The 24,371-nt window shown below is 41.8% G+C and overlaps 1 protein-coding gene across 1 annotated transcript in view; it reads left to right on the top strand.

Annotated features, from left to right (window-relative positions):
* The window catches only part of PATJ (PATJ crumbs cell polarity complex component), a 342,671-nt gene that overhangs the window by 45,565 nt on the left and 272,735 nt on the right, over window positions 1-24,371 (top strand). The window contains exons 10-14 of the mRNA XM_080656343.1: window positions 179-270; window positions 1,381-1,543; window positions 4,794-4,940; window positions 10,283-10,359; window positions 12,707-12,763. Coding sequence (XP_080512469.1) covers window positions 179-270; window positions 1,381-1,543; window positions 4,794-4,940; window positions 10,283-10,359; window positions 12,707-12,763 — 536 coding nt within the window. The remainder of the gene's footprint in view (window positions 1-178; window positions 271-1,380; window positions 1,544-4,793; window positions 4,941-10,282; window positions 10,360-12,706; window positions 12,764-24,371) is intronic.

The raw sequence follows: 24,371 nt of genomic DNA on the forward strand, positions 1-24,371 counted from the left end.
AGCTCACTTGTGACAGTGACAGTTTGAAATAATCCATCAGTTTCTCTGCTTGTGTTTAAAATAGTATTTATCAAGCCTTCTGTCAGTCCTTTAGCTAATTAACCTCTTGATAATGAATCTTGCAATCAAGGTCTAATTAGAGTTTTCTCCCTTTTTCCATATGTTTTGTGCACCTTAGGGGAAGCTTCTGGGATTTATGTGAGGAGTGTAATACCTGGCAGTGCTGCATATCATAATGGACAAATTCAAGTGAATGACAAAATAGTTGCTGTAAGTAACTGCTTTCTGTTTAGAATTGAATCAAGTTGGGGGGGAAAGTTATCTTTATTATAATATGTACTAGAGGACTGATGCACGAAGATTTGTGCAAGAATGGGCCTTCTTTCCCCTGGCTGCCCTGGCCAGAGCCGCCTTTCTGCCTTCCCACACTGCACAGAGGCCCAGAGCAGCTGCAGTGGTGTGGAATGCCTGTGTCCCGCCCTGCCCCAGCCGCTCGGTGCCTGCATATGCAAATTAACCCACCATCTTTGTTGGGTTAATTTGCATACTCGCTCCTGATTGGCTGATGGGTGTTGCGAAGGTATGGTCAATTCGTATGTTACTCTTTTATTAGTGTAGATGAGAGGGGAATGGCTTAATATAATCCCATAATACTTTAAAAAACTAAGTTTGTTAGTAGAGTAAAATCTCATTAATTTGGAGTCTTATGGGTCCTAAATTTTATTTTTATTTTTTAAATGTCTGTGAAGAGTCACTAACTATATTGGTAAGAAAAATATAATATATACAGGTATGTATTTAATAATAGCTATAGTTTATTCGGCATTTTTACATGCAGTCTCAGACAACCATGGGAAGTAGAAATTATGCCCATTTTTCAGAGGAAAGAAGTTGAAGTTCAGAGTATCTATGTTAACAATACATTGCTGGGGTTGGCATTCCAACATAAGGCTCTCAACTTCAAATCCTGTGCTTTAACCATCACATTATAGCAGTTCTGACAAGCATCAGATTTTCATAGTTTCATAAAACAAAACAAAAGTTCATAGCTGGTTATATATTTGCAGGTAAAGATCTGCTATCTAATTCACCTGAATATTTTTATGGCACTTGAAATTTTGAATAGTATCAGAAAATGAGACTCTTTACCTCTTAGGCTTAAGTTAAAATGTGTGATTTTAGGACTACAAGTTTGAATTTGCTTTCTTGTGTTTCAGGAAGCTTGTCAGCATATTTTATACTAATTTTGCATCCTTATTCAAATACTTTCTTAGGTCTAATAACAAATCATTTGGGGAATAAAATGAATTGCCTAATTTGATTCTACCTTACCAGAATTTAAAATAGTAGCTAACTTGAAACCTGTTTAATGTCTTTTAGGTCGATGGTGTGAATATTCAGGGTTTTGCCAACCAGGATGTTGTTGAAGTATTACGTAACGCGGGGCAAGTGGTACACCTAACCCTAGTTCGAAGGAAGGCATCCTCACCAGCTTCCCCACTTGTTGAACAGCCTCCACTGGTTGAACAGCCTTCAGACACAGGTAAAGGATTCCACTGTCCCTCTCCCCACCTTGTAGTATGGGTTGGAAGAATAGGTCACTGATGGAAGTTGCTCTGTGAGTCTGGGAAGGAAAAACGGCCCACCTTGTGTAATGCAGTGATGGAGAAATGAATCAGCTCATCTGTACACTGAAAAGCTTCCTTCGCCTATTATAATGTGCCAGGCCAAATGTTAGAACATGAAGCCTGACTCCCATTAAGCTCTGAGAGCTCCTCTAAATGGAGATGGGAATCATTTTCCCAAAAAGCTCCCAAATTTCATTCATTACTTACATTTGAATAACAAAGCTTTGGCATCTTTTGTTCAGGAGCTCTCATTTGGCTAGTGCTTTGACATTTTGCAAACTTCAGATTTCATTTTACTTCCAGTGATATATTTGATTCTGTCTCTCAATTTACCTTTTGAAATATAGCAAGAGAAAATAAAACCTGAATTTCTCTCAAGAACATTTTTATGTGTATAAAAATATTTGTTGTTTTTTAGATTATATCAATAGTAAACTTTCATCAGGGAACAAAAACATAATTGTATACATGTCAATTTTTAATTATCAACTTATAAAGGTATAGATCAACAAAATTTGACAATCATGGGGGCACATATTCAACTTAAAATGAATGACTAGATATAGAACTAGTGAGCAAGAAATAATTCTACCAGGAGATGAATACAGTTGTTGTTTTTTTCCCTTCCTCTGAAGATATAATAAGCCTGGAAGCCTTTGCTTTCAACTGATACTGATTTGTATTAAATTGAAACTTTTTAAGTTTTATGCAATAGTGGAAATTTTGCTGCTGAAAGACAGATGCCCTGTCAACTGCATTGTATGTATGAAATTTAAAATTGCTCAAATAGTACAAATTGTACAAATGCTATATTGACCTTAAAAGGTTTACATAAATATTTATATCAATATAATGGTTTTAATAGCTCTGATCTAGGCCTTGGCTTCAGTCTGCTATATCAACTAATGTATATCATCTGTGAATTAGCAATTCTCTTTTTTAAAAATATATTTTTATTGATTTCAGAGAGGAAGAGAGAGGGAGAGGTAGAAACATCAATGATAAGAGAGAATCTTCGATCGGCTGCCTCCTGCACACCCCCCCACTGGGGATCAAGCCTGCAACCTGGGCATGTGCCCTTGACTGGATTCAAACCTGGGACCCTTCAATCTGCAGGCAGACACTCTATCCACTGATCCAAACCAGCAAGGGCAAATTAGCAATTTACTGGGCATGCCTACATTTTAAATTTGTATTGGGATAAGTTTTGACTCTAAATCTGCACATCTTCCTCCATGGTTTGGGTGTCCTTACTGTGATTTTCACTAGCACCCTTTGAAGAGCACTCTGTTGTAGAATTTATCACACTCCATTGTAATCACTAGTGTTTGAGGGGTCACTGTGTCAGGTAGGGGAGTGGTTATACCCTTGCCCTCTGGCCCATGTAACAAGGCTTCGTGTACCTTCCACACAGCATTTAAGTCTGTTTTACTGAAATAAACTGTACAGCTTCTAGCTCTTGCACAACAGTTCCCTCTGGCATTCTAAATCTTATTTTTTTTTCCTATAAATCCTACTTTTTGTATATCTTATATTGGGGTGGGCAAAATTAGGTTTACAGTTGTGAGTATGCAAAACAGTTTATTCTTATTTTATTATTTATTAATTATTGTATTATTTATCTTTTTCTTATTGTTATTATTTCATATCCTTACTTATGATTTACTAGAGGCCCAGTGCATGCAATTTGTGCACAGGTGCGGTCCCTAGGCCTGGCCGGTGATCAAAGCGCAAGGGTCTGGCGTGGAAGAGCAGACCCCAGCTGACCTCTGGGCCCTGGGCAGCACCTGGGCCCCTGGGCCCCTGCATGCCCCCCTCCACCTGAGTCATCGGGCCCCACCCAGCTCCCTCAGGGCTTGGGAGCCAGGCGGCGGCCCTGCCCCCGGGCCACCACTGCTGTTCACCATCTGCAGGGCAATCGGTGGGGCAATCAGGCTCCGCTGGCACTGCCTTGGGCTGGTGCCGCTCACTCACCTGCTCCACCATCCTGCTGCAGTCCTGCTCTCATCAGGGCCCATCAGGGTCGGCAGCACCTCCACTGCTGCCCACTACCAGCACCACATGGCTGACCCCCGCCATGGTCCGCACTGCCCCCTGGTGGTCAGCACATGTCATAGCGAGCAGTCGAACTCCTGGTCGAGGGGACAATTTGCATATTAGGCTTTTATTATATAGGATCTTTTAGATAATTATGGCTGCTAATTTAACCTACTTTTGCCCACCCCTGCGTAGTTTGTGTAACTATTTTGTGTATGTTTTGTAGCACACAATCACATCATCATACTGTTTTGTACTATAAACTCTGGTGTGTAACCATTCTCTCCAATGACACTAGGAGCTTCTGGCTGGCATTCCTTTTGCTAGCCTGGGCTGTGCATTTAGTTTGTACCAATGGATTTATGATTTTTAAAAATCCTATGTGTAGTTTAAAATCTCATGTGAAGATCATAGGAACTTTTAACTGGTTATCTTTTTCAACCATTTATTATAAAAATTGCAAACAGAAAAACTGAAAAATAATATATGAAATACCCACTATTTAGATTCAACAGCTATCATTTTGCCGTATTTGATTCGTCTCTGTATGTTTTTTCCCTGAGCCATTTCAGAATGAGTAGTAGACATTACGACACTTTAGCCCTACACACTTCAGACTATAGCTTTACAATGAAGGGTAGTTTTTAGGTAAACATAATGTCATTATCACACCAAAGAAAATTTATAGTAATTCCCTAACATCAGATACCCAACACATACTTAAATTTTCCCAGTTGCCCCTAAGTATATTTTGTAGCTTCTCTTACTCCTCCCACCAAAAAACTCCCATGAAATCACGAATGAATAATGCATTGCACTTATTGCATGTGTTATGTTTCTTTGGTTTCTTAATCAAGAAGAATCCCTCACCCCTATTCCTGCTTTGTCACTGACTTTGCCTTGCTTTTCTCTTTCCACTGCCTAGTTTCTTATTCTTTTCAATACTACCAGCATATTTATTTTTTAAGGAATTGATTGGTTATCACACATGAAATTTTACATAAAGGAGTCGTGTTTATTAAGTTACCTGAGAAGTTTGTAATGAGGTTGTGAAACGGTAGAACAGGAGGAGAAAAAGCTCACTTAAACATGGCCTTTAGTGATTCAAGTGTACAATTCTTATTTTAGGAACTGTTGTAGAACCACCAAAACCACCAGCCCTCTTTTTAGCTGGAGCAGTGGACACGGAAACTAATTTGGATGTTGAAGATGAGGAAACTGAAGAAAGAATGGATAATCTAAAAAATGACAACATACAAGCCTTAGAAAAACTGGGTAGGCACAAAGTATTCAATTCAAAGCAATTTGGCTTTCTCATTTGTTAACCTTTTTCTCTCTTTTTAGTTAATACAGTGTGAGGAGTTCTAGAGGCATTTTGGCTCTATAAAAGTGGGTATTTTTAATATCAACATCTTAACACTTGTGGCAGTTGGGAACCAAGCATATTGTTGTTTATTCTTTGGTTATATTAATTTTGAATGCATTTTTATTAGTATGTGATGACTATTTTTAGTCTTGTCAGCATTTTAAATTGCTGCATACTTTAGCTTGTATATTAGTGATATAGATATACTAGAGGCCTGGTGCACAAATTCGTGCATGGGTGAGGTCCCTCCGGGTGGCCTGTGGGGATCGGGTCAAAACCCGCAGTCCAGCACCGCCTGCAGCTCTTACTTGCTGCTCCTGCCCATCCCAGCCCCAATGAGCCTGCTGTGGGCTCATGCCCAATTAGTCCCCATCAGGAGAGGCTCATGCCACCACAGCAGCACTCGCCAGCCATGAGCCCCCCCATCTGGTGCCCTCCCAAGGGGAGTGGCCTGTGGGATTGGGCCGAAACCAGCTCTCTGACATCCCCTGAGGGGTCCTGGATTGGGAGAGGACACAGGCCAGGCTGAGGGACCCCACCAGTTCACGATCGGGGCTGGGAAGAGAACACGGGAGGGCTCCAGGACATGTCTGGCCCCACCTCGCCCAGTCCTGATTGGCCAGACCCCAGCAGCAAGCTAATCTACCCATCGGAGTGTCTGCCCCCTGGTGGTCAGTGCACGTCATAGCAAGCGGTTGAGTGGCCTTAGTATGTCATTAGCATATTACGCTTTGATTGGTTGAACAGTTGACTGGTCACCAGATGACTGGACACTTAGCATATTAGGCTTTTATTATATAGGATAACTATCTGTATACATATAGAAGTACTTCCTTTTCACCATAAAAATTAATAATGTATACATTTTTTTATGTTTCATTAAATTGCTGGGTAGCTAAATATTTGTCTTTTACTTTTCTTTTTAACTGATAGGCAACTTTGTTCTTTTACTTTGCACTTTAATCCCTCATCTACTAGAGCTGACTCTGTTCTGCAAGCATATTGAGTAACCATCCCACACAATCTCCTACACACAGTGCTCAGCAAGACCTTGTCAGTTGAATGAAATGGAATACTTAAATCACACGTGTTCCAGAGAAATTTTGGCTTTTGACTTTGATTGTCTTCTCTCAGGAAAGAGTGGCCTGAAGGAAGGAGTAATCCCTCATTCAGTTTAAAATTTTTCCTATGATTTGGAAATTCACCTTGTTGGGTTTTTTTGTTTGTTTGTTTGTTTGTTTTGGTAATCCTAACCTGAGGATATTTTTCCCTTTTTTTTAGAGAGAGAGCAGAAGGGAGGGGGAGAGACAGAGAGAGAGAGAAACATCAGTGTGAGAGAGACACATGGATTGGTTGCCTCCTACATGCACTCCAACATGCCCTTGACCAGAATCAAACCTGAGCCGAGGCTCTATCCACTGAGTCAAACTGGCTAGGGCTCACCTTGTTCTTTTTGACCCAAGTGAATTGTAGTTAGTCTTTGCTGTTTAAATTCAAGTGAACCCAGATAGATTTTTCAGTGAAATGTCAGGTGGAAATAAAATACATTCTGAAGTTAGAAATACTTTTAGAAGTATTTTATCTTCTCTTTTGGATCCATCCTAGTACATTTTTCTTCATGGGTATATAGAACTTCAAATGAGAGTAAGACAAAAATATTCCAACAGCTATGAAGTTATTAGCCTTCTTTTTTTTTGCTGCAAAGGTGAAAATTTTTTTCCTTCTTCCCTTTAGGTTGTTTAGCTGGTTAAATAATTAAATGACATGAGACAGATTAGTAGGAGAAAATTTCAGGTGGGGGAGCCCCATAAAAATGGCATATAAGCCTCAGTTAACCAAGAGCAAATTGGTTAATTGAGGCTTATATGCCATTCTGAGCTAAGGAATGGGATAGGGGCCTGGGCTTCAAAGGCAGGTGGGGTGTGAGGATAATTCATAGGACCTCAAGAAGGGCAGATGTTTGGTAATTAGAAGTTTGCCCTGCCATGCGGGTAGGTCTTTCAGATAAAAAAAGTTGTCTATGGTAATAGCTCTTCTGGGCTAGACTCCCTTTATAAATTCTTTTAGGTAGTTAAGGGAGAGGTAAAACTTCTTTCCTGAGCATGGTGAGTTTTGATTACCTTCAGCTCAAAATAACCTACATGCCAAAATGGCATATTTTGGGGTGGTATATTCTGTTCCCCTTCACTACCACCCTATCTAATAAAAGAGTAATATGCAAATTAATCATCACTCCAACACACAAGAAGGCCGCCCCCATGTGGTCAAAGATGGCCGCCCCCTGTGGACACAAGATGGCCGGCAGGGGACGGCAGTTGTGGGTGATCAGGCCTGCAGGGGAAGGCAGTTGGAAGGAACCAGGCCTGCAAGGGAGGGCAGTTGAGGGTGACCAGGCCTACAGGGGAGGGCAGTTAGGGGTGACCAGACCTTCAGGGGAGGGCAGTTGGGGGGGACCAGGCCTGCAGGAGAGGATAGTTGGGAGGGACAAGGCCTGCAGGGTAGGGCAGTTGGGGGGGAAAAGGCCTGCAGGGGAGGGCAGTTGGGAGGGATAAGGCCTGCAGGGGAGGGCCGTTGCGGGGGACCAGGCCTGCAGGGGAGGGCAGTTGGGAGGACCAGGCCTGCAGGGGAGGGCAGTTGGGGGCGACCAGGCAGTAGGGGAGGGCAGTTGGGGGGACCAGGCCTGCAAAGGAGGGCAGATGGGGGGACAAGGCCTACAGGGGAGGGCAGTTTGGGGGGACCACACCTGCAGGGGAGGGCAGTTGAGGGGATCAGACCTGCAGGGGAGGGAAGTTGGGGGCAACCAGGACAACATGGGAGGGCAGTTGAGGGGGACCAGGCTGGCAAGGGAGGGCAGTTAGGGGTGACCCGGCCAGCAGGGGAGGGCTGTTGGGGGTGACCAGGCCTGTAGGGGAGGACAGTTAGGGGTGACCAGGCCGGGAGGGGAGGGCAGTTAGGGTGACCAGGCTGGCAGGGGAGGGCAGTTAGGGGCAATCGGGCCGGCAGGGGAGCAGTTAGGAGTCTATCAGGCTGGCAGGGGAATGGTTAGGGGGTGATCAGGCTGGCAGGCAGAAGCAGTTAGGGGCAATCAGGCAGGCAGGCAGGCAGGCGAATGGTTGGGAGCCAGCAGTCCTCGATTGTGAAAAGGATGTCCCAGATTGGAGAGGGTGCAGGCTGGGCTGAGGGACACCCCCCCCCCATGCACGTATTTTGTGCACCAGGCCTCTAGTTGAAATAATAATTTCTGATCATCATACTATTTGTTTTTTTGATCATTTTGTGTAGCCCAAGATTTATTGAGCTTCTGAAAAGAAATTAATCTCTTTCCTCTGGTACTTAGATTTTGTGTTGTGTTTTAAATCTCATGACTGTTTTCATTGTATTATTGAAAGGTAAAGTATTATCAAAAGAAGTGAAGGGGACCCTAGCCAGTTTGGCTCAATGAAAAGAGCATTGGCCTGTGGACTGAAGGGTCCTGGGTTTGATTCCAGTCAAGGGCATATGCCCAAATTGCAGGCTTGATCCCCAATAGGGGGCACGCAGGAGGCAACTGATCAATGATTCTCTCTCATCATTGATGTTTCTATCTCTCTCCCTCTCCCTTCTTCTCTGAATTCAATAAAAATATTATTTTGAAAAAAGAATTGAAGGGGAAATGACATTATTTTATACATGTATATGAAATATCATCTTTAAATATCATGTTCTTAAGCTTACAATTCAACCAAGGCATTGCAAATTTTATTCAAATTAGTTTACCAAATAAGAAACTGTTGTCTGGAAGAAGATTTTTTAAAAATATATATGTTTTTATTGATTTTAGAGGGAGAGAGAGATAGAAACATCAATGGGCTGCCTCCTGCCTGACCCCCAATGGGGATAAGTCCACAACCGGGGCATGTGCCTTGACCAGGAATCGAATCAGCAATCGCCTGGTGTATGGAACGTTGCTCAACCAACTGGGCCACACTGGCCAGCTGGAAGAAGTTTAATAGGCAGGATGGTAGAACTCTTAATGTAATTTCTTATAGAAATGTTAACAGAAGCAGGCACAAAAGTTCAGAGCCCACACGAATGATATTTGGTTTTTAATAGGATCTTTGGGTAGTTATCCCTGAAATGTAAACTAACATATAGTTATTTCATGGATATTCTTTTGTAAATTTAGTAATTTAAATTCTTTAGTGTTCATTAGTCTTCATCTTTGATTTCTGAGGTTAGTCTGTTTTAGTTAAGGATTATGTAATTATGTAGTTAAGCATTGTATGCATCCAGGATGAGCTGTCCATGCTGAAGACTGAAAGAGCTGATATTGCAAGCTTTGTTTGATTTTAGATAAATAGTTATGTCAGTTGTGATAAGTGTTCTGCAACTTGTCTGATCTTGTGACAAAACAGAGTTTTCCTTCAACTTAAAGAAAAAAGGTGTGGCTTTGTTTATTATATGCTACTACTATAAATATAATTTGAAATTATGGTTTTAGTACTTTGACTTTTGACTAGTAGGCATTATTCAGAGTATTAACGGTGTGGTAAGCTGCAGGCTAAGCTGATGTGGAAGATAGGACACTTAAAGTCTGTCTTAGCTCTTTAACATCATCTTACCTGTGTAAAAAAGGCAATATTAATGTCAAGTAAGAAAATCTTAAAGATACAATGAAACCACAAAGACCAAAGTAAAAGCAAATTTTCTATTATATTAAACCTCATGGACTCAGTGGTTGAATTTAAACCAGACACGCCTTTATATCCACCCAAGAGAAAAGTCTGAGTGGATTGTGTTGATATGCCTACTTGAAAGGAAATATAGCTTGATGCGTTTTTACTTTTCCTATGGGTGAGTGGAAGGTACTGCTTTGAAATAATTAATATTTAAATTAAATCCTTGTTTGTCCTGAGATATTATATAAAGCAAAACCAGATGCACTTGACTTATAAGCTACAGGATGTTTACTTATAAGCTGTATGTAATTCAAATTTCATTTATAACTCATCACTTCTTCCCTTTACAGTATTCCTTAACAACAAAAGCCCCTTCATAATTTGGTCATGCCGGTCTTTACATTTTAAATTGGTCTTAGAGGGTACCTCTGATTTACTTTAATTAGTAGGTCTAAGTTAATGCATTTTTCATTTTACTTATTTCCATTTTATTTACTGAAACTGCTATTATTGAAGAATTAAGTAGTGTGTTTGGCTCACAGTAGTTTTAACATCTTTAACATCCCTCCCCCCCCCTTTTTTTTTTAACCCAGAAAGAGTCCCTGACTTTTCAGAAAATGAGCTGAAATTGAGATGGGAAAACCTATTGGGCCCAGATTATGAAGTAATGGTATGTTAAAATCTTCAAATAAAAAACACTCATGTCTCATTTCATGTCAAGCCCTTACCATTACAATTTAAAGGAATGGGATAGTCAAAGAGTAGCCAGCCTGTCCTTATTTTTTCCTCTTGCCTTTCTTTCCTATTAAATCAATCAATTGATTATTATTATTATTATTATTATTATTATTTAGCATTTTAAGCTATAAGATCAAGTAAGGACTGCACACAAATTTTGGTTACAATTAGCAGGCCCTCAGTTCATGCTGAAACCATTTAAGTCGACAATAGGCAGAAAAATGTTAGGAGAGAGAGGACTTGCCTTTAAATTTATAACCTGTCTCAGCTGCTTAAAAATTGCTGGCATTTTTATGATTGCTTTTATGATCTGTTTGTTTTATTGTACACTGAAAGGGAAGTGGATATTAGTCCTATGTTTCACAAAGAATCTTACAGTTTTATGAGAAAAATGAAAGAATGATTATCAAATGTATTTGGGAGAACAGGAGGTAATTTAGGTTAGGTATAAGTTTATAGTGCCAGTGGTCCATTAGACTTCCTTTCACCTGTTATTAGATTCATTGAGTAAGGGATTGATTACATTTCCCCACTTGAATCCACATGAAAGCAGAAATCTGCTTAGAAAAGTCTCACTAAATGCCTTCGTAATAAAATATTCTATTCAATTTCTATTGTCATTAACATTTTCTTACATATGTTTATCATTAGTACTTGTTGGCTGGTTGGAGATTTTTCATTTCTCTTCTCCGTTCAGAATATGCAGCCACTATTGTCAGAAATTTTCCAATGTCATTAAGATGAGTCAAAACAGTTCATACATTCTCTTCTTGCTAATTTTATACTTGCGTATCAGTCCTCAGAGACTACTTGCTTCTTTACTTCATAGATTTTGAATGCTATTTTGTCATTAAGCTATCACGACAGTGGTCGGCAAACTCATTAGTCAACAGAGTGGCAAACCGCGGCTCGCAAGCCGCAGTTTGCCAACCACTGACCTAGGAAATGACTGGGCTACTATCCTTTATGGTTTGATATCCAAAGTAATGTGTTGTATTGGTATTTATAAATGGCCAGTTTTGTGATGAGCTCTTTTTTGTTAAAATGTTATCCTTACAACTACCCTTCCAGATATCATTTATCACATGGAGAGGTTACAACAGAGAGGCTAGAAAGAGGGGACAGAATTTGAGGTTGGAAATTTAAAGTGATAGCTTATTCATTAAGAGTTGTAGCTTGTTCCGAAGAATGAAGTGCAGAAAGAAGCCAGGCAAGATGAATGAAGGCATGCATACATGTACTCCAGTGTTTTCATTTTATTTTCTTCCAGCATCTACTTATCTGCAGTACTTTTAAAAGCTTTAGTTGGATCATTGTTTATCTCCTCCCTCCAGATGCATCATATTTTATTAACAACTTACAGATGCAAATCATCAGTAAAGTATTTTGCTTGTAAGCCATTCATTTTTGTGGGTGTCCACCATTGGAGCTTTGAACAATAGTTTTAGGCCAGGATTAAAAGCTTTAGGTATTCCATGAGCCTCCCACCAGTCCAGGTCTTCTCTTTTGTGTCCTCACCAGCCATTTCTCCTAGGGAGATGGTTTGAGCTTGTAGGGGAAAGTCAGATACGTCAATTTTTCCACACTTGTCTGACGTTGCAAACTTTGTTTTAAGGCCAGAATTTAAAACTAAAAATGACCAGACTCTTGATTTTGTCAAAAGAATGAATTTTTTTTATAGCCAACATATATTTGGGTCTTGTTATTATTCTTTTTAAAAAATATATTTGATTGATTTTTTTTTTACAGAGAGGAAGGGAGAGAGATAGAGAGTTAGAAACATCGATGAGAGAGAAACACCAATCAGCTGCCTCCTGCACACCTCGTACTGGGGATGTGCCGCAACCAAGGTACATGCCCTTGACTGGAATCGAACCCGGGACCCTTCAGTCCACAGGCGAATGCTCTATCCACTGAGCCAAACCGGTTAGGGCAAGAATGAAAATTTTTATGGAGTCAATATAATGGAGGATTATATTAAAATTTTAGGGATTGTGGATTTTTAAAAAATAGTATATGTATTTGTCCATCACCTTTTGGTTCAACTTTCGAATAAGTTAGGGAAAAAGAGAACAACAGAAAAGCAAATATTCTCTGAAATTGACATTATGTATTATACTTATGGAGTTGAGAAATATTGGAAAGAGATTAGAATGCAGGTCAGGTGCATTCTTTCACATGGAACATAGGTTTTACAGATTTTTTTTTTTCAGGAAACCTAGGAAGAAGTAAAGTTATGCTTTTACAAATATTGAATATATTTTTTCTTGTAAATTTAGGTGGCTACTTTGGACACACAGATTGCAGATGATGCTGAGTTACAGAAATATTCAAAGGTAAGCATTATTTCTTTTTTTAAAGTTACCAGTTTTTTGTTGTTGGAAGAACTTTCTCTAAGTTCTTGTCGAAGAAACTAAATTAGTGCTCTAACCTAGTTTCCAGAATTCAGTCTGAGACGTTTTCTGGAAATGTGGTGAGTTCTCACTTATGAAAGGTGATGATGAGCTGTGCCTGGGAAGAACATGGGGTCCCTTCTACCACTTCCCAGAAACCAAAAACTCAGGTTTGACTGCTTTGCCCACCTTAAAGGTAGTACACAGAGTAACATTGTGCAAAGTGTGTGTAAGCTTTTCAGATTTTATAAGAAGGCCTTTTTAAGGTTTTCTAAAAATCAAGACCACAAATATAGACTTTAAAAAACCCTTCAGGTCCAGATGTTTAAGGACAGAAAAGTGGTTTATCTTCTGAGTATAAGCAATGTTTTTTCTTGAACTTAAAAAAATTTTATAGTGAGAGCTTTATTTCTAATGGCAAAACGCCAGAAGGTAACTTTTACCGTTTTTAGTATCCTCTCACTACAAATTAATTTTATAGTTCCTGTTCTGGCTAATCAACAGCCAGGGAATTAAAACTTAGAGTAGCCACCTAGGTGGCTTTCTCAGACAAATGGTGAGAAAGGTAAGGTTTTCTTGTCAGAATAGTTTCAAACATTATACTGTAACCCCACATGGGGTATATGAGCTGAGCCCAGCTTAAACTCTGCTGTCATATGTGTGTGTTACGAGCTGTTGAATTGGCTCCAATTTCTGGAGACCCTATGGTGTGTGAAGTCCACAATGTTCTGTCCTCGGCAGCCCAGCTCAGTTCCTATAGACTCATGCCTCCAGCTTCTTTTATGGAGCCAATCCATCTCATAGCTGGTCCTCCTCTTTTCCTGCTGCCTTCTCTTTTCCCTAGCATTACTGTCTTTTCTAAAGAACCCTGCCTTTTTATGATGTGTCTGAGGTAGGACGGCTTCAGTTTTGTCAGTTTTGCCTGCAGCAATGCGTTAGGCTTAATTAGCTCTTGGGCCCACTTGTTCATCTTTCTGGCTGTTCAGGGTATCTGTAGACTCTCTTCCAACACCATATTTCAAATGAATCAGTTATTTTCCTATCCGCCTTCTTCACTGTCCAACTTTCGCATCTGTACATGGTAATTGGGTACACCAGGGTGTGGATTATCGTAGCCTTGGTCTCTAAGGACACGTCTTCCTAATTCTTCCATTGCTGCCTTTCTGAGCCTCAGTTTTCTCTTGATTTCTTGGTTGCAGTCTTCATTTGAATTGATGATTGAACCAAGGCAAGCAAAATCTTGAACAATTTCAATGGCTTTCTTGTCTAGGTTAAAGTTGTGTATTTTTTCTGTGTTCACAATGTTCAGATGCAGTCCTGTTTTGGCACTTTCTGCTTTCACTCTCATCAGAAGTCATTTCAAATCATTGCTTCTTTCTGCCAATAAGATGTTGTCACCAGCATATCTTAATTTATTGATATTTCTTACACCAATTTTCACTCCTTTTTTCTCTGAGTCTAGCCCCGTTTTTTGTATGGTATGTTCTGTGTACAGATTATACAGATGGGGAGATAAAATGCACCCTTATCTGCCATCTTTGCCTACAGGAAACCATTCTGTCTCTCCATATTCTGTCCACAATACAGGTTACGCCTCAGGACAGTAAGTGCCTAGGCACGCCTATTTCTTTCAGAGCATCCCACCGCTTCTCAAGGTTGATACAACCAAAGGGTTTAATGTAGTCTGTAAAACAGACTAACCGTCTTCTGAAATTCTTTGGAGCACTCCAGTATCCAGTAAATGCTTGCAACTAGGTCACCAGTGCCTCTTCCTTTTCTGACTGCTGCATGACCATCTGGCATTTCTCGCTCCTTATAAAGTAAAAGCCTTTGCTGCATCACCTTGAGATTCACTGTGCTAGTGGGGGAAATTAGAGTGAAGGTCCTAGAGTTACTGCACTCCTTGCATCTCCTTTCTTGAGAGTAGGATGTATATTGAACATTTCCAGTCTGTAGGCCATTGTTTTGTTTTTCATATTTGTTGACAGGTTCTTTTTAGGATCATGAGAGTTAGTCTCTGCAGCTTGAAATAATTCTATCGGTATGCCATCTACCCCCGGTGATTTCTTTCTTTTATTATTTATTTATTTTGAATACTGTCACATGCAGTATTCAAAATGTGTTTTCTGTGTCCCATGTGGGTTTTGTAAGAAGTTATTTCTTTAAATAGTTCTACCATTTCTTTCTTTGAGTATTTGTGATGAATACTTCTCTTCCACAATTTTATATTAAACGTGCTGTTATTTTTTAGATTTAAATTTTCAAGGCTGACACTAGTGAGAGTATTTTTCTTCTGAGATAACCTGCATTTTGAGTTAGTTCCTTCTTGTGCCTGTGTGGGCCCATTGGCCAAGCTTTCCTCAGATGTGCAATAGGAAAGCAACAGGGCACAATTTCTAGTTAATTTTAAAATATTTACACAGTCATTCTTATATTCCATTAGAATTGTCACTAATTATTAATTCTATCTAAATATATTGAGAAGGATTTAATTCAAATTGAGAGTATATAAATAACTCACCAACCTTCAACTGTTATTAATTACTGTAGTATAGTTTACTGATTCATTGATTCTGGAGCCAAACTGCCTGAGTTCAAAACTGGGCTTATCCACTCACTAGCTTGTAAAATTACCTAAAATGTATGTCTCAATTTTGTTGTCTGTAAAAGGGGAAATAGTAATAGTTAGTGTCTGCTTCATGGGATCTATAGGAATAAAATATAATGTGCCTAGAGTAGTTGTAAGCACATAGTAGTCTGTTATTCTTATTTATCATTCATATAAATCAATGATATTTCCCCCTAACATTGTACTTTAATTTACACTAAACTTTTAGATATTGGATATTTTCTATTTAACCATCTTCCAGTTAACTAAATTCCCTCTTCCTAATCTGCTGCTAAAGCCCATCTATTGAATTCTTACTTTTAGTTATAGTTTTCTATTCTAGAGTTTGTTTTATTTCTTTTCAAATTATAATTCTTTTGTTGGAATTCTCCATTTAAAAAAATCTGTATTTGCCATCTTTTTTGCCATTTCTTGAAGATATTAATCATAGTTTATAAGGACTTTAAATAATTCTGTTATCCGGATCAACTTTAGATGTGTTCCTACTGTTGAGGTTTTCTCTGGCTATGGTTATGTGGTTGCATTTCTCATCATGTTGTAGTTTGATTGAATGCCTGACATTGTGAGGTTCAGGCTCTGTCCAGCTTGCCTTTTCTCCTAAGACATAGCCTTCCAGGTACTCCATGTGAGTCTGGGAGTATTTACCAGTCCCCTCTCCCTCCTGGGACCTGGTCTCCATTTCTGTCTCCTTAGTATTTGGGGCCTCTGAAATCTTTGCTTTGCTTTTCAGTGGTTTCCTGACTAGTTTTTAGCCTACCTCCCCATATAGCATTAGAACTCAAGAGTTGTCCTTGGTGGAGAACGTGGCTTAGCTCAGGCTCAGTTCATCATGCAGTTCAGCTTCAGTCATCTGTCCTCCCATTTCAAAGCTGTAAAACCCTGTATCATCATATTCTGTAATAAGTAAAAAAAAAAGGATAATAACCTCACTTTGTGTACATCTTTAAAAATGCCATTGTTTTTCTCCAGAAAGAAAGTGTTCTCTCTCATCTTTATTCCCTAGTTTCTGTCACCAGTCTCACTAATTTTATTTTCCCAGATCAACTTCTGTGCACTATACCTATACATTATATATGCAATATATATTATGTATGTATATATTGTACTCAGTAACTCTAGTATAAAAGTATAGAAGGGCTTTGAGTTCAGCAGACTTTATGAATCACCTGATAGAAACTCACCAGTACATTCAGCTGTTCATTCACTCATTCATTCATTCATTCATTATTCATTCATTTATACATTTATCAAATATTTTTAAATATCTACTCTATGGTCCTCTATTGGGTACTGGGGTTTCAGAAGAGGATACAGCAGAAAAATATCTCTGCCCTGTAGGACTTATATTTTAGTGAGGGGAGATAGCAAATAAGTTATATAGTATGGGTGATATATTACATGCAGAATATTAAGGCAGGGAAAATGGATAAGGAATTTAGGAGGGTATGGGTTGGCAATTTTAGAAAGGTTGACCAGGTAAAACCTCATTAAGAAGGTGACATTTGGGGAAACACTTTAGAAAGTGAAATAGCAGCCTAATTTTTCTTTTACATAGTATGAACAATAATACTAGGTTGTAGATGATAAATAAATATATTTAATATATGACTTAATTAATGTAGCTTAGTGCCAACACATAGGAATTGTTCAATAAATGATAATTTTTCCCCAGTTGTACATTTCATGTACTTTTAGTCTGTGACCTTTTAAAGGCTCCTTTTTAAAAGCAATTTTTATAAGCTATTATGAAACATTTAATTGTTAATTGAAATTTTGTTGTGGCCAAATGTGTTTTTTTAATTTAATTTTTTGGTCTGGAAGAAAAAATTACCCACAATTGCATTATTTTTTCATATTTAGTTGTTATCTGTATATGTTTACATATTTATAGTTGATATACCGAACCTTTTGTGTAATATATGTATGAGAGAAGGGCTGTGCACTTTTTCTACATAACATCATCATATATATTTACTTTTTAAATGTCCACAAATTATTTATTTTGATGAATTAACATTTTTTAAAATCCTCTTAATATTACAAGTTTAGTTAATTTAGTTGCTTCTATTTCTCCTTACAATATGTAAAGGAAACTAGCTTATCAAAACCCATTTTACAGATGAGAATACTAAAGTTTGCTCCAAATTGTACAGCTAGATAATAGCAAAGGCAGGTTACAGCTGAGAGCACATTCATACATTAATTCCTTCCTTCCTGAAATACTTACTGAACTCCTCCTATATCCCACATGGCTACCAACTGCAGGAAACAAATGGAAAAGGTGCTCCCATAGAGCCTGGATTCTGGGCTTGGGTAGGTGCCTGATAATAAACAAAAATAACTCAGTAAGATGGTTGTATATTGTAAGAAGTGATGCAAAGGAACAAACGGGGTGATCAGAGCACACCTGGGGGTGGAGCACTTTAGAGAGAGCCAGGAAGAGGTTTTCTAGCTGAGGCACAAAGGATGAGAACAGGTGATTTGGGAAATAGGTGATCTGTAGGAAGGGGCTAGCATGTGGGAGGAATGAAGTTGTTGCAGAGTGTCTGAGTCAAACTAAGTGAAGAGGCAAGTGTTGTCAATTGAGGCAGGTGCTTTAGGGCCTCAAGATCCACGGTGGTAAGCCTGGGCTGTTATCAGTGTCAGGTAACAGCAGTGGAAGGATTTAAGCAGGGTAGTGTCTCGATCTGAGGTCAAAGCTGCAGTTTTTTCCTCTGCCCCATCAACTTTCTGATTAGGAAAATCATGTTTCATGGTTCTCATTGGTGTTCCCAAGGCTCTAGCTGTCTGTAGATGGTCACTCTGGTTACCACCCCATAGCCACCGCCCTTGAAGGGATTATGGTTCAAGAAGCATCTTCATATATTGTGAGCCAGGGGAGTTGTGGGGGGAAAAGGAGGTGCAAGTAATTTACAGTGGCTTGAGCATTCGCTGTACTGCTTCTAGGAAGCTGTTAATCATGACACAAGAATGGTTTTCCCGCATCTGGGGAGACTTGCACTTTTAGGGATGGCTTTGTTGGCAACTGTTTACTATTACGATAATCACAGCATTGTGAGGAAGAAGCATTAAAGCAATTCCAGTGACCTTTCTGCTGGCCATCAATTGTGATATGGAGTGAGCATTAGCAATATCCCCCCTGTGGGAAACAAAAATACCAGTTCCTGTTCTCTGGTTTTGAGAAGACAGACTGACAAATTTCACTTTATTTCCTTTCTAAATCATATTCTCTGGATTTAGAGAATATAATTTAGGAAGGGCATTAAAATGTGAGTTTTCTTTTCACTGTATATGAGTAAATACAATTTAAAAAATATATGTTTTTATTGATTTCAGAGAGAGGAAGGGAGAGGGAGAGAGATATAGAAACATTGATGAGAGAGAAACATGCCCCCTATTGGAGATCGAGCTCGAAACCCTGGCATGTGCCCTGCCTGGGAATCGATCCGGTGACCTCCTAGTGCATGGGATAATGTTCAACCAACTGAGCCACACCAGCTGGACAGTAAGTGCAATTTTTAAGGCAGTGGAATGACTGGGCCCTCCAGGAGTTGCAGTGGGCATCACTACTCGGATACAAGGATCAGTTCTTTGCTTTAAACACATTATCTCCTTTGTTTCTCACAATTAACCTATAGGTTAGCAGCTATTAACTCAGTTTCATTTAAAAATATATTTTTGGAGAAACCAAGATGGTGGCATAGGTAAGCACCTAAACTGCTGCCTCGCACAACAATTTCAAAACTACAACTAAAAGACAGAATGGACACCATCCAGAACCACAGGAAAGCTGGCTGAGTGGAAATTCTACAACTAGAAAGAAAGAGAAAAGCTCACAGAGAATTGGAGGTACGGCAAAGGGTCTTTGTGCGCGCAGAGAGGAAGGGCAGCTGAAAGCCTGGCTGACTTTCTCTGGCGGAAGGGGGGAGGAAGCCCCAGACCGCACTGAACCCCAATTCTGACTGCACTGAACCCCAGTCCCGGGCAAAACCCCGTGGACCCAGGCTCATACAGGGGGAATCTAACTGTCAGGTAGAGAGAAAGGCACCCGGAGACTTGGAGACCCAGGGGAGCCCCGGGGGAGCCCCGGCGGGCAGGGTTCTGGAGGCGTGCGCGCCAGTGTGCACAAAGGCTGCTGAGGTTGCCACAGGCTTTCCCTAGCAGAAGGGAGTGGAAAGCTCCTGACTGCACTGAACCCCAGTTCCAGGTGAGCCCCTGGGAACCCACGCTCTTACGGGAGGGAATCTGGACTCTCGGGCGGAGACCTGGGAGGCACACGCATGCCAGTGCGCACAAAGGCTGCGGAGGTTGCCACAGGCTTTCCCTAGTGGAAGGGAGTCAGAAGCTCCTGACTTCACTGAGCCCCAGTTCTGACTGCACTGAACCCCAGTTCCAGGCGAGCCCCTGGGGACCCACGCTGTTGTGGGGGGAATCTGGACTCTCGGGCAGAGACTCGGGAGCTGGGGAAGGCAGAGGTCTGGAGGCACATGCCTGCAAGGGCAAGGCTGACTGGAAGCCAAGACTGTCTGCTCCGCCCTGAGACTCCACCCCATCCAAGCTGAGCACAGAGGCTATTGCAATTTGGCAAATCTAATCCTATAAGGCTGTCTCCAGCACCGAACTTCTCCCAGTATAGACACAGCTGATCCTTACAGCCAACTGGCCTGGAGGTTAATTCCTCCCAGTGATACCAACAACAATCAAAACTTAACTACAACAAGGCTGTACACACAGTCCACAAGGGGTGCACCAAGAGTATCCACCTCAGGTTAACTGGGGAGGCCGACCCACTGGGCCATATAGGAAACCTAGCACACAAATCTACCCTACCAACTCAGTGAAGCAATGAAAATGCGGCATCAAAGAAACATCACAAACGAAAGAAATGGAGGAAAACAAATGACTGAATATAGAATTCAAAAACCACGGTTATAAGGCTCTTCAAGAATATCCTAGAAAAGGCCAATAAATATAACGAGACCCTTGAAGATATAAAAAAGGACCAACTAGAAATTAAACATATACTGACTGAAATAAAAAATATTATACAGAGACCCAACAACAGACTAGAGGAACACAAGAATCAAGTCAAAGAATTGAAATACAAAGAAGCAAAAAACACTCAACCGAAAAATCAAAAAAAAAAAAAGAATCCAAAAAGTTGAAGATAGTGTAAGAAGCCTCTGGGACAACCTCAAGCGTACCAACATCAGAGTTATGGGGGTGCCAGAAGAAGAGAGAGAGCAAGATACTGAAAACCTATTTGAAGAAATAATGACTGAAAACTTCCCCCACCTAGTGAAAGAAATAGACTTACAAGTCCAGGAAGCACACAGAACCCCAAACAAAAGGAATCCAAAGAGGACCACACCAAGACACATCATAATTAAAATGCCAAGAGCAAAAGACAAAGAGAGAATATTAAAAGCAGCAAGAGAAAAACAGTTAATTACCTACAAGGGAGCACCCATACGATTGTCAGCTGATTTCTCAACAGAAACTATGCAGGCCAGACGGGAGTGGCAAGAAATTTTCAAAGTGATGAATAACAAGAACCTACAACCAAGATTACTCTACCCAGCAAAGCTATCATTCAGAATTGAAGGGCAGATAAAGAGCTTCACAGATAAGAAAAAGATAAAGGAGTTCATCACCACCAAACCAGAATTATAGGAAATGCTGAAAGGTATTCTTAAAGAAGAGGAAGAAGAAAAAAGTAAAGGGAAAAATTATGAACAACAAATACATATCTATCAACAAGTGAACCTAAAAATCAAGTGAATTGAAAACCTGAGGAACAGAATAATCTGGTGAATATAATAGAATCAGGGCATAGAAAGGGAGTGGACTGATAATGTTATGCCCAGATTTCGTGATTCCCAAAGACCACGAGGGAGCCGAGTCCGATGCAAAAGCAAAGAGCCTTTTAATCGAGCTAGCTCGAGCTCAGTCCCAGACACTCACACACCGGTGCAGCGGCGAGGTGGAGATAGAGAGAGAGTCAGCCCCCAAACGTGCTGATTTATAGGGGGCCTGGGAGAGGTAGGAGGGGTGAGGTAGTGTGGTCTCTGCTGATTGGTCGGGATCAGGTTGCACATGGGGCAGGGTGCGGCTTACCTTCCCCTTGCATTTCTATTGGCTAATCCAAAAGTGTGGGTTGGGCTCTTGAAGAGGTTCTAGGGCAGGAACCTGACTCCACGAGGTGGAGGACATAGAACAAAAGGAACATGGAGTCTCCCCGCCCTTTCATTCCCCCCTTGTCTTGAAACTTACAGGCCCAATCATGGGTCGGTTTGTATTTCTACTGGACAACATTCCTGGGTCACGAGGGTACACCACCCCAAATTCCCTGTACTGATAAAATCGGAGTCCCCAAGTCTTCCTTCCCCCTCCAGCATCAGGCAGGTCGAGCACGCTGTAGCTTGAGCTTGAGCGGGTTGCATTGATCTCGATCGATGCTCCATTTGGTGACGAAGTCTTCCTGGATCACAGATGGGTCCGCTGACCGGACGTGAGTGTGAGACCCAGGTTGCGACGCCGTCTACCTTGAGAGCGGTGGGGGTCGTCAGCACCACGACATAGGGACCCTTCCATCGTGGCTCAAGGGTCTCCCGGCGGTGTCTCTTGACATAGACCCAGTCCCCGGGCTTATGCTGATGAGGAGTCGGGGCTGGGCCGGTCTCGTAGATAGCGCGGAGGCGTGGCCAAATGTCTTCGTGCGCCCTCTGGAGCCCTCTCAAGGAAAGAAACAGTTCTTGACTTTCAAATTCTGTAAGAAATTCGGCTTTAAGGTTAGGGATAATAGGGGGTGGCCGACCAAACATGATCTCATAAGGAGTAAAACCCAGGGTGTAGGGAGAGTTCCTAACCCGGTAAAGGGCATATGGAAGGAGAGCCACCCAGTCCCCGCCAGTCTCCATGGTCAATTTGGTAAGGGTCTCTTTTAGAGTTCTATTCATCCTTTCTACTTGCCCTGAGCTTTGGGGCCTATAAGCACAATGCAATTTCCAATTTGCCCCAATGGCCTTGGCCACTGCCTGCGTTACCTGCGAGACAAAAGCTGGTCCATTGTCTGACCCTATCTCAGCGGGAAAACCATACCTGGGCAAGATGTCTTCTAGCAGCTTCTTAGCTACCGTCTGAGCTGTTTCATGCTTAGTTGGATATGCTTCTACCCATCCGGAGAAGGTATCTACAAATACTAAAAGATATTTATAGCCATACTTTCCTGGTTTAACCTCAGTGAAGTCGACCTCCCATTGTGCCCCAGGCTTGGTTCCTCGAACCCTGGTTCCTTTTTCACTCGGCTGGATTCTCGCATTTGTGAGTTGACAGGTCTTGCAAGCAGATACAGCCTGCTCTATTTTAACGTCCTGCTGGTGGATCTTAATTCTGGCGTGTCGGATTAAGTCCTTTAATTTACGTGCCCCCAGGTGAGTGGACCGGTGCATGTGTTTTATCATGGAGACTCCAAGCTGGTCTGGCAGTATGAGCTCCCCTTGTGGTGTATACCACCACCCCTTCTCCTCCTTTGCTTGGGGAAGCTTCCTAATACGCTGTAACTCCTCCAGGGAATATCCTGGATGAACTGGCAGAACTGGGTCTCCTGGGTCTGGGAGCTGTAAGGCCATGGTGGGGATCGGAGAAATGGCTACTGCCTTGGCCTCCTGGTCAGCCCTGCGGTTTCCTCTTGCCACTGGGTTGTCAGCCTTCTGGTGTCCTTGGCAGTGTATGATGGCCAGTTTGGCAGGGAGCCATAAGGCTGAGAGTAAGTCGAGTATCTCCTGTTTATTCTTTATAGTCCGCCCCTCTGCTGTTAGTAGCCCTCTCTCTTGGTAGATTGCCCCATGAACATGAGCAGTGGCGAATGCATACCGGCTGTCTGTGTAGATGTTGAGCCGCTTTCCAGCTCCCAGTGTCAGGGCCTTGGTGAGGGCCACAAGCTCTGCTCTCTGGGCTGACGTCCCGGGGGGTAGAGCCTCTGCCCATACAGTGTCCGTTTCAGTGACTACAGCCGCACCCGCATACCTGCTCCCGTCCCGTACGAAGCTGCTTCCATCGGTGAACCAGGTGACGTCTGCATCTGGAAGGGGCTGGTCAGTCAGGTCCTTCCGGAGCCCATGCACTTGCTCTAGGATTCCTGCACAATCATGTAGGGGAGCATCTAGGTCTGGGTCGGGCAGCAAGGTGGCAGGGTTGAGGGCCGCACTGGGATGAAACCGTACTCCTTTCTTTGCATATCTGAGCCTTCTTTGCAGAAGCCCGGTATCCAAGGGCCCCCAAGGAGGCCAGCAGGTCTCTTGTCCCCTCCTTGCAGTCCTCAGCTGTGTCTGCTGCAATCAGGATATCGTCCACATACTGAAGGAGAGTGAGGTTGGGGTGTGCTCTCCGGTACTCACCCAGGTCCTCATGCAGGGCCTCATCGAAGATGGTGGGCAAGTTCTTGAACCCCTGAGGCAACCGAGTCCACATCAGTTGTCCACTGTAACCCTCTTCCGGGTCATGCCATTCGAAAGCAAACAGGAATTGACTACGGGGAGCGAGCGGCAAACTGAAAAAGGCATCCTTCAAATCTAACACAGTATACCAGACACGGGAGGGTGCCAGAGAGCTTAAGAGAGTGTATGGGTTGGGGACCGTTGGATGTATGTCCATAACTCTTTTATTTACTTCTCGGAGGTCCTGTACCGGCCGGTAGTCATTCGTGTGGGGCTTCTTGACTGGCAGGAGGGGGGTGTTCCAGGCAGACTGGCAGGGGACCAGCACCCCTAGGCCCCTCAGTCTCCGAATGTGTGGCTGAATTCCCTTCCGGGCTTCCTGAGGCATGGGGTACTGTTTGATTCTCACAGGGCCTTCCCCTGGTTTTAACTCTACCAGGATTGGGGCCCTGTGGGCGGCGAGCCCCACTCCCCCTGTCTCCGC

This window comes from Plecotus auritus, assembly GCF_963455305.1.
Source record: "Plecotus auritus genome assembly, chromosome: 2".
NCBI lineage: Eukaryota > Metazoa > Chordata > Mammalia > Chiroptera > Vespertilionidae > Plecotus > Plecotus auritus.